Genomic DNA, 10351 nt, shown 5'->3' on the forward strand with positions numbered 1-10351 from the left:
TTGTTCAAGAGCTCGCTCGACACACGTCCTGCTGAGGAGCGAAGTGCAACTGGCGGTGGTGCGGAGAAGACCACCCTCTAAATATATGTATAGCTCTTGAAAAAGGCGGGGTCGCCGACCGCTTTCTCTGCAAGGTCCACCGTGGTGAATGAAGGGAACACTTTCATGGCTGAAATTTGCAGCACCCTCCCTCGTCGTACAATACAAAATTTATCGCTTGCACACAGTTACACACACACGCACACACACGCACACTCACAGAGAGAGAGAGAGAGAAAGAGAGAGAGAGAGAAAGGCAAAGGCAAGACAGGGAGGTTAACCAGAGATTACCTCCGGTTGGCTACCCTGTACTGGGGGAGGGGCAAGGGGATGCGACAGATGAGAGAGAGAAGGATTTCAATAAAGGAAAGATAAAATAAAGAAAACTACACACACACGCACGTATACAGAAACTGAAATGCTTGTGCAGCTAGTAGAAGAAACACTACTCTGGCCAAACGCACAATGAGTATTTTTTCCGGATGTGACGTCATTTTTCGTATTGATACATTATTTTCAGTGTGTGTGCTGTTACATTTTACTCTGCGTGTATGTTAAGCGCCTAATTGTACACCGCTTGTTTTATGTACGTTGATACGCGACAAGGATTCTAGTGCTTTCCTATTTTTGTGTAACTATATATCCTCGGACTTGAACTGGCTGTAATTATTTTGAGCAGTCGATTGTGCTGCTCGGTCTCCTGGTATACTTGTTTAATCCAAACTATGCAGCAACGTGTTATTGTACCCGTCCCTGTTACGATCCCACCAGGGACTGACAGTATCTTGAAACAAAATAAATAAAATAAAATAAAAAACGCCGAGTCACCGGAGAGGCAGTACACCAACACTTACCGTCTCGGCTCTTCGAGCTTGATGCCCAGGTAGAACGCCGCCAGGCACGAGAACAGGACTTGGCCCGGCGAGAAGTGACCCAGGTACGCGCTGCGAGTCGGTCACGTGACGACACCATTACGAACCTTACACACTCGCGCCACGGAGAGATCGTACAGGGTGTGTCAGCGGCGCGCGCGAGCTTTTCAATGTCATTAAAGAGCCACAACGTTTCCTGTCGAGATCACCGTAGAAGGAAATCTGGCGACGCTGCGAGCGGTTCACTTGTCACTGGAATGACGGACAGCACGTGGATTTTCCAACGATTTGGCAAGGCTTCGTTGAGAATGCGAACTGAGGCTTCGTTCATTAAGTGTCCGTCTTGTGGACGTGTCAATATCGTCTGCTGCTGATGTGCCAATTGGCTGGGAGCGCCTGTCTCCTTCTGACGTGTAGCCAAGCCCAGCCAATCAGAACTTTAGCAGCAGACGAAATTGACGTGTCTACGTAGTGGACATTTGCAGAATAACCCCCCCCCCCCCCCTCCTCACCCCACATCCTCCAGACTGCGCGAAGACAGCACAAAAAGGTGATCACAAGGACGAAAACGAGAACAGAACAAGCGCTAGTCTTCGTCTATAGTCGGTGCCAACTTAAGAAGTAAAATGTTATATCTATACATATAACTCTAACTCAAACGATATACAACAGCCAAATTAATTTGCTTATTCGCCACACGTCAAGCGATTACGTGTGTTTAAAAACAACTGTTTCCCCGTACAGATCGGTCTTTTAAGTCACTGGTTTAGAGAGTAAACCTGAACGTCTAGAGCAAATTTTACGGTTGATCTTGATATCAGTGCTTTGCCGAAGGTAGCATTTTAGCTTGAACTAAATAGCTTTCATTTTCCAGTCAGCCTAGCATCTACACTAGCAGAGCTTTGTCGTTAATCTGTGAGTGGAAGGTGCACGTTAAAGAACCCCAGGTGGTCGAAATTTCCGGAGTCCTCCACTACGGCGTTCCTCATAATCAGAAAGTGGTTTTGGCACGTAAAACCCCATAATTTAATCTGTGAGTGGACTCCAGCTGGCTCGGCTCTCATCCAGAGGTGCAGGGCACGTGCACTGCGAATATTGTGGGCGGAGCTTGTATGTGATTCTTACACTCCATTTCACATATCAGGGGAGGTATTCTGCAAGAGTCCACCTAGTGGACTGTCCATTTCGACCACTGCTGATTGGCTGGGGCGCTCGTCTCCTTCTCGCTCATACAGCTGCATCCAATCAGCAGCGGCCGAAATGGACAGTCCACCAGGTGGACTCTTACAGAATACCTCGTCAGGTGCAACGCTGTGCATGCTGGAGAGACCTTTCCGATGTGAAAGCGTCAAAGGGGCCATTGAGCGAAACGTCCGTCGTCTGTAGGAGCGAAACGGCACCTAATCTCCCATTGGCTGCGACGCCACACGTGACGAGCGCTCCTCGACGGATCAGAGCTGCAGAGAGGGAACGCCCACTGCGGCGCTGGCGCGCCAGGCGGTGCGTGAGGGGAGAGGGCATCGCCGCGACGCCACGTCATCGTCGCTCTCGCTTACGGAAGTCTGTTGTTATCCGCCCGTTCCTTGTCGGCGCAAGCTCTCGCCTGTTACACCTGCGCTTCGGTAAGGCCCAATCAAAGCGCGTCTTGCGTTTCAAACGCTCGCTTGGCCGCGAGTAGTTCATAACTCGAAGGACCGTGCAGCGGCGTTCGATTGGACAGTAATGCTTTCGCATTCAAAACCCATAAGAAGTGCTTAGATGTCCTCAGATATATATATTTTTTTGCAGTGGCTGCCTTCGCACTGTGAAATAGTTCGATGTTTTTGACCGTAACTGTGCGAAACCGTTCTTTAGTTAGGCTCTGTATTGGGTGAAAAAAGTGATAATCAAGAAACAAACAAATTGTGATATATGACTGCTAATGCATTGTTTTAGTTCAATTGGGCTTTCGTTTATATTCGTTTCGAGTTTATTTTTGTTTGCGTCCCGTCGCGGCAGCCTCACGTGCACGCTCGCGCGAGCAAACGCCGCTGACGCCCAGCGAAGTGTTGTCGCCTTCGCGCTGTCCATGCACAACTACATCGAACTAAGAAACCCAGTCAGCCAACTTGACAATAAGAAGGAAGCTTTGCGGTAGCCGCGTATGTTAGGTTAAAAGTGTCACACTCGCACCATAATTATTTATCGCTGTTCTTCCCCTGTGCGGCAGTTTCGAGTGTTGAGGAAACATTTTGCGCAATCTACGCTCTGCTAACGGGATCAACGACGGAGGCTATGCGAGATGGCCTATTTCGTGCCATGACCACCGGGTGCCAGCACGAAGAGTCACCCTTAAGTCTGACTATAGCCGTCCGTTATTTCTGTGTATATGCACACATGTGCATCGCTACAAAACAATGTGGTCACATCATCATTGTACCTAACCATTGTGTACACTGTGTATATTGAGCATCATCATTTTGTGTAATGTGACGATTAGTTTATGTGTAACTGTGAGTTTCCGTGGGTCTATGTGGTTACATGTTAGTGAGAGTGCTCGGACACTTCTTTCAAAACGTACCATATATACAATGCTTCGTACGTTGCACAGGTTATCGTCCTGGTGGAATTGTGCCGTGATTGTGACAGTGTTCGTATCGTTTCTTGTTGAAATAAACTTGTTTTATAAACGCAGACTCCCAAGAAGACTTCCGGTTACGCCCTCTGGAAGAACACCAAATTACGATAGCCTTTAAAATTGCAGAACTCTCCAGCCGGCACCAGATCTGCTGTAGGGTTGCAGTGTTCGACAAGTGAATTTTATTGTGAAGTACTGTCAAAAAATAATAATAATAATGAAGTCCACACATGAGCTCGACGCATGGCGCTCGTTCTTTTTATCTGAACACATCAAGAATATGTGGACACGGTATACTACGCAACGAAATATTTCTTTTTTTTTTGCTAACTTGACTGTCAGAATTGCAGGACAGGAAGTTGTCCTGGCTCATGGACACACTGCCGCCACAGAGGGGGTCTATTAAGAAATTATAATACTTGAAGCTCATACTTGGCCTGTTATTACGTAACGCAACGGTGGCCGCGGTGACGTCAGTGCAAAACTATCTAACTATCTGTATAGCTGTGGCTTGTAGACCGTAAGACGCACTGCACTGTAGCGGTATACCGTATCGTGCTCCATCAGAACGAGAAGGCCTTCTTTTGTCATTTACTTCGCATTCACCCGCTGGCTCGTGAACTGGCAACGATTGCAACTCGGTCAGGGCTACCCGCACGTTGGTTGCGCATAGGCAAAATCGCGTAGCAGTTCACTTGTATCAGTATTCGCAAAATCACAACGTCCGATCGCGGTATGTGTATCGCGAAATCTGGACAGGCTTCATTTGCAGAGGCGCAACGCGAGAGTATTTACCCGTTCGAGTAGTAGCGGCAGCTTTGTTCTCTTTTATTCTTTTATTTTTGCTATCTTGGCAGGTTGCCGCTGCAGAGACGCGCGCCCTTTAAATACTGCTCAGTCTTCCGGCTATAGCACGCGCCCGCGCGTGCGTAGAATACAACGTATTATGTAAATAAACAGTGCACGGTGAATAGAACGTTTAGTTATCGTTCGAGATGCGTAGATATGGATTGGTATGTGTGTGAGGACTTAACCGATATAGGACAAGGGCGCAGTAATCAAGGTCTCCGGAGGTTTCTGGGCTTCCTTACGGGGAAACGAGACGAAATGTTAAGTTGCAGGAAAATTCCACTAGTGACAGGTGCTTCTCACGACTGCCCCTTCCCCCTCCCGCCTGTTTCTAGCGTTAATTTCCCGCCTATACACCGGACTGATTCGTTCTCTCTCTAAGACACAACGCGAACAATGCTAGCCGGTGGGCTACACGTCCATAAGTAGCTGAAAGCCTTCCATCAGCAGAGCCCTGGACTGAGGGCTTCGCTGAGGTGACTCCGGTATACCTGTAGTGGCAGCTTGAGCTTTCATTTCGTTCGTTCACCACTCGGCCGGACGCATGGCGTACTGCACATATTGCAGGTCCATATTCGCAAAAAGAAGTTTGCACGCTAGAACTGCTCGTAATAGCAATTGCCATCTGCTCGTATGGATGGACATGTTATTGGCGTAGGTTTGCCGGCCGATGGGGCAAACACCGTTTTGAGCTAGCGCAGTCGCGAGCTTATTGTCTCTGTATACACTCTGTCAAGGACAGTAGAGGAAAGTCGAAGACAGTCGAAGGCAGCATAGGATAGTCGATGAGTCCAGACGGTACAGTACAGTCGAGGACAGTCGAAGGCAGTATAGGACAGTCGAGGACAGTAGAGGACAGCCAAGGACAGTCTAGGACAGTCGCACGAAACGTGTTCGAGTGTCTCCTCGCGACCACAGCTCATCAGAAGCACCGTCGCCAGCCATTCCAATAGGGAAAGCAATTAAGCTAAATTCTGGCGTGAATAGGATAGCAAATTGAGAAGGTTTGTATCGGTTCGTGACTAATAACAACAGCGCACTGAACACGAAGGAAGGCGTATATATACACCACGCAATTAGCCGCTGACGTTGTATTGTTCAACTGGACAACTTATTGAAGGAATGTGGCGGTCGAGTGTATACGTGGTGGCAATGGTGTTTAGACGTGCGCCTTTTAGGCCTGAGACACCAAACAAGAGCTGAAAGGCACTGTTTCCTCCTCACACTTGGCAGTGCGGTGCCGTGACTACGCGGGTGCGCCCGAGAAATTGCTCGGAACCGAAATTCTGTTCAGCCACCGCATCATTGACATTCAAATTGTTGACATTCAACTGGATCTCAATGGAAAGTCAAATCAAGACAGCGAGCATTCAACAAAAACGCAACACTCATAACGACTTTTTGTAAAGGCCACGGGTTGGTCTGTCTACAGTGTACCCCGACACCTCTAAACACTGTCTCCTACGTCATTTATCTCTCGACACAGGCACAAAAGACGGCAATCATCCGCTGCTGATGAAAGCTTGGTCAGCGAGAGCGCTCTGGCAACACTTAAAAGGAATCACATGTGACATTCAAGTGTGTTTCAATAGAAAATATATACGTGACAATAGAGGCTCAATAGAAACGCAACACAATTTCTGTAACGATTTTTTTGTAGGTGTGGACACTAGCCTGTCAGGTTCACAGATGCTTTCTCGGCTTCATTGTCACGCAGGCACAAAAGACGCTAATCGTCCGCTGCTGACGAAGGCTTGGTCAGTGAGAGCGAATAGGAATCACGTATGACATTCAACTGAGTTTCAATCGAAAATACAAAGATGACAATGGATGTTCAATAGAAACGCAGCACAATTTCTGTAACGATCTTTTCTTTTGTAGGTGTGGGCACTAGCCAGTTAGGCTTTCCTCGGCTTCATTGCCGGTTGGCTTCACGCGGGTGTTCCTCACCTCGAGATGCAGGCGAACGCGCAGAAGAAGAAGAAGCAGTAGGCGATGCTGAGGGAGGAGCGAAGGCTGTTTCCGATCACGTAGCTCAGTATCAGCTTCTCCAGGGGTTCGCCCTTGGACCGAGTCAGGGCACTCGTCTGCGAACACACATGCAATGCTGGTGATACGAGATGCGTGAGATAACCGTAGAGTTACGCGGAGGCACTCGATCTCCGGGCCGATGGCCTGGATAGATAAGCTGTGCGCTGCGGCGAAAACAGGTCCGCGACCGTCGTCGATCGAGAGAGGTTCATGGTTGTTGGCAATGAAACGCGGGCTTCTCGCCTTGAAGCTGGCGACGCGGATATAGATACGAGCGATAATTAAGCGGAAAGCGATCGGAGCGATAGAGACGGAGATGCGTGTTTGAGCGAGCTTGCGCATATCTGTCGATGAAGCCTGTATCGAGCGTCGGTGAAGGTAAAAAAAAAGAAAAGAAAAAAAAACGAATGCCGCGCGCTTGCCTTTGTGTACAACGGAGTAGTACGGGCAAGCCGTAACGCGGAATAGTGTAGCGGCACCCTTGCTTAAATAGGTCAGCGACATGTACACGCGACGTTAGTGGCGTTATCGAGCTTGTAATCTTAAGTTTATTTAGATTAGATTCGGTGTCAAGCGTTCGGTTTTAATGGCATTAAGCCTTACATAAGTTTACATTGAAAGTCGATACCTTTTCACACACACACACAAAAAAATTATTGGAAGTGGTGATAAGTCAGCAGCAAAACACGATAAAGTTAGCATAAATGTTGTAATGGAATGCACATTAATGACGGCACGCCTACTAGATATAGCTTTGGAGGTAATCGCTGAAAGAAAAATTAAGCGACAACAGGAGGAATATGTCCGTCAAGGCAACACCGATTTCAGGCCTTTTGAAGTACACGGGAAACACTGAAATGCTGTGGTTGCACTTGAGGGAGAAAGCACAGTTCTATACCGACCGTTGAGGACACACAAACTTTGATTTGGTACCCTTCATGGCTTTTGAAAAAAAATTGCCGGAAATCGGCGAGTTGTAAGAGAAAATTTCGGAAAAGAAAATGGCAAGAAATCTGTTCGAAAAGAAATATGATCGTAGTTACACAAACAGCGATATGTTAAAGCATCTCAAGTGGACAAATATGTTGCGTCAGTTTGCAGCTTCGGTGGAATCGTTACGGAATGCTTATGTATGTGTCAGTGAACTTCTATTTGCAAAGCAGCAGTATATATTTGAGTGCAATCAATATATATATATATATATATATATATATATATATATATATATATATATTCGCTGGTGGGAGACAGAGGTATAAACCTCACGCTTTAAGCATTTTTCGTAAATTTTCGTACTACAATTGATTGCCTAAATCAGAAATATGTTTCTTGCAACCGGTAAAGTTTTATGTATTTTTCTTTAAATACAACGCTTATTATTAAATTAGGCGCAGCGAGTGGCGAGCTAAGTGATTCCTCAGTTCCCACGTAGGTGCCAGTTCGTGTCGTCCCAAGCTGCTACAAAGCCAGGCTTACGGAGTGCTCAAACTGCGAAGCCAGCGAATTATCTAGCACATTTTGTAGTGTCAAAGTTCTGCACTAATACGAAACGGAGAATATCCGAAGTAACGCCCGTCTCCGACAAAAGGTGACGTCAGTGCACAAGTTACCTTGAAATGCTACGCATCAGAAAGAATAGAAACGAGTGGTTTACAAAAGAACAATAGCGTGATTGCAGCATGAAGACTTATTTTTTAAAAGAATTGCACAATAAGCGCTGGCGGGTGTAAGAAACAACGTACTACTCCATTCAGGTGTAGAATCCGAAAATGGCATTAACGATTAAAAAAACAAAACAAGAGAGAGCAAGAAAATGAAAAGAGTGAAACAAATTCTACACCTATACCTATATTTCAGTGATCATGACAGCAAATTTGTGAAAACGTACGGTAGAAGGTTCAGGTGAAGATGGGCCAGTTGAATATCCCCGAAGTAACTATTCTTGCATTTGCCTAAAGAAATGGCTCCACAAACAGAATATGTTTGCGTTATAAGGGCATCCGCTGGCGGCAACGGGAAATGTCAGCAGCTCCCCGTGAACTCGGTGCTAGAACATGCGTTCCAGATTTACCTGCTAAAGCCGCGGCCATAACAACACTTTCGTGTAAAGAGAGTCAGTTCCACCACGTCCGCTTCGACACCCGCCGTGGTTGCTCAGTGGCTATGGGTGTTGGGCTGCTGAGCACGAGGTCGCGGGATCGAATCCCGGCCACGGCGGCCGCATTTCGATGGGGGCGAAATGCGAAAACACCCGTGTGCTTAGATTTAGGTGCACGTTAAAGAACTCCAGGTGGTCAAAATTTCCGGAGTCCTCCACTACGGCGTGCCTCATAATCAGAAAGTGGTTTTGGCACGTAAAACCTCAAATATTATTATTACGTCCGCTTCGACCGGGACCGATCGCGTCGTCGCTTACGTGAACGAACCGCGCACAAGACTGCAGCCGCAGCCCCTTCGGTCACGTTGGCAGTGTACTCAAAACACCTGGAACGAGGGCGATCTTCCAAGCCTCCGAGTCCGTGCCAGTTGCCGTGGAGACCACCCTGTCCCAGATCTCCCTCTTCTATCAACTATAGAAGCGTGTTGTCCAAGTCTACATCACGATTACGACCACTCGGATGACAACGTTCGCGGACCAATCGGGACGCGGCTTTCCGATTATACTCTAGCCAAATATACATATCTCTCTCTGGGTATTAAGCTCACCTGCACCCTGCACGTATAGACAGACATAGACGAGTGAGCCACCAGTTTACCACAGAGAGGTTGCCCTGCAGGCCTCTCTCCCTTGTGTCAACGAGAGAGAAAAGCGGGCTGTTTTAAGTCTCTGTCAAGATTTCTTGTCGGACTACTAAGTGACTGGACCCGTAGAGACAGGGATTCGCGATGAAACTCTGGCCAAACCTCTCTCGATCTCTCTAGATGCAAGTCTGCAAATAGTCAGCGTAGTCATGCAATACATACAGAAGAACGAAGCCTCCGTGAAGGATGGCGGAAGTGGTAGAGGTGCATACCGAGTAGAAGATTAGGTGCAGCGGGAACGTCGACGCCATCACATCCTTGAAGAGGTCGATCCACGCCCGGTGGCACACGGGCGTCCAAGTGTGCGCCGTCTCATAGCAGTTGAACGGCAGCTGCACGTCCCACAGGTTGCTCCAGACTTGACCCATGGCGGCGCCACCCGCGCCCAGGTGAGGTGGCGGGACACGAGGCAACCGGCCTTCTACAAGACGTCCACCGGGATTCGCCTTGGTCCTTGCCGACGGCCAGTGGACAGGCGTTCGCGTGCGCCTTGACCAGGGCCGAGACTGTGCGGGGACTCTTGCAGCCGGTCGACGTCGATGTACGATCAAGAAGTATTTTCAAGTGTGGACTTCTCGCAAGACTGTTTCCTCTCCCCGACCAGACGACCCGGTTCTTAGCGAGAGGACAACCGTTTGCACCCACACAGACGCAGAGATAGACCGTGTGATGACTGCTTCACCCTACCTTTGACGTAGGGATTCAACAGTCTTCTCATAAATGGACTTGCCAGAAGGCTGCCTTGGCTCGGTCGACCAGCTGGCCGGGCTCGCTTGTCAACAGCAAGAGAAGAGAACTCGGTGCGCACGCAGGTGCGGGCTAGAGACAATGTGACCACTGCCTTGAGGACGTCGTCGATGCGCGGATCGATGAATCTTCTCGGAGCCTGGACTTCCCGGACGACCGCTTCGCTCACCGGCGGCGCCGACGATGCATCCACCGGCGGAAGACAGAGCTCGCTTACTGGCACCGTGACTCAGGCAGCGCTGGCCGGTCCGGACGGCCTTACACGGACAATGGTCACGCCACACAACAAACACGCGCGCGCTGAAATGGTCGCGACGCGCTTTTAAGGAACAAGGCGCGAAGACAATGGCCCGGAGCCGCGCCGCCGTCGTCTCGGTTAGGCGTCGTCCTTGGA

General features: G+C 48.7%; 1 protein-coding gene and 1 long non-coding RNA gene across 2 annotated transcripts in view; one reads left to right on the forward strand and one right to left on the reverse strand.

Annotated features, from left to right (window-relative positions):
- LOC139047790 (transmembrane protein 135-like) overlaps positions 1–9858 on the reverse strand; it is a 36371-nt gene extending 26513 nt beyond the window's left edge. The window contains exons 1-3 of the mRNA XM_070521871.1: positions 9423–9858; positions 6328–6464; positions 894–983 (exon numbers count right to left, since the gene is read on the reverse strand). Coding sequence (XP_070377972.1) covers positions 894–983; positions 6328–6464; positions 9423–9578 — 383 coding nt within the window. The 5' untranslated portion in view covers positions 9579–9858. The remainder of the gene's footprint in view (positions 1–893; positions 984–6327; positions 6465–9422) is intronic.
- The window catches only part of LOC139047792 (uncharacterized), a 52699-nt gene that overhangs the window by 29929 nt on the left and 12419 nt on the right, over positions 1–10351 (forward strand). The window lies entirely within an intron of this gene.

The sequence above is a fragment of the Dermacentor albipictus genome, chromosome 7 (assembly GCF_038994185.2).
Source record: "Dermacentor albipictus isolate Rhodes 1998 colony chromosome 7, USDA_Dalb.pri_finalv2, whole genome shotgun sequence".
NCBI lineage: Eukaryota > Metazoa > Arthropoda > Arachnida > Ixodida > Ixodidae > Dermacentor > Dermacentor albipictus.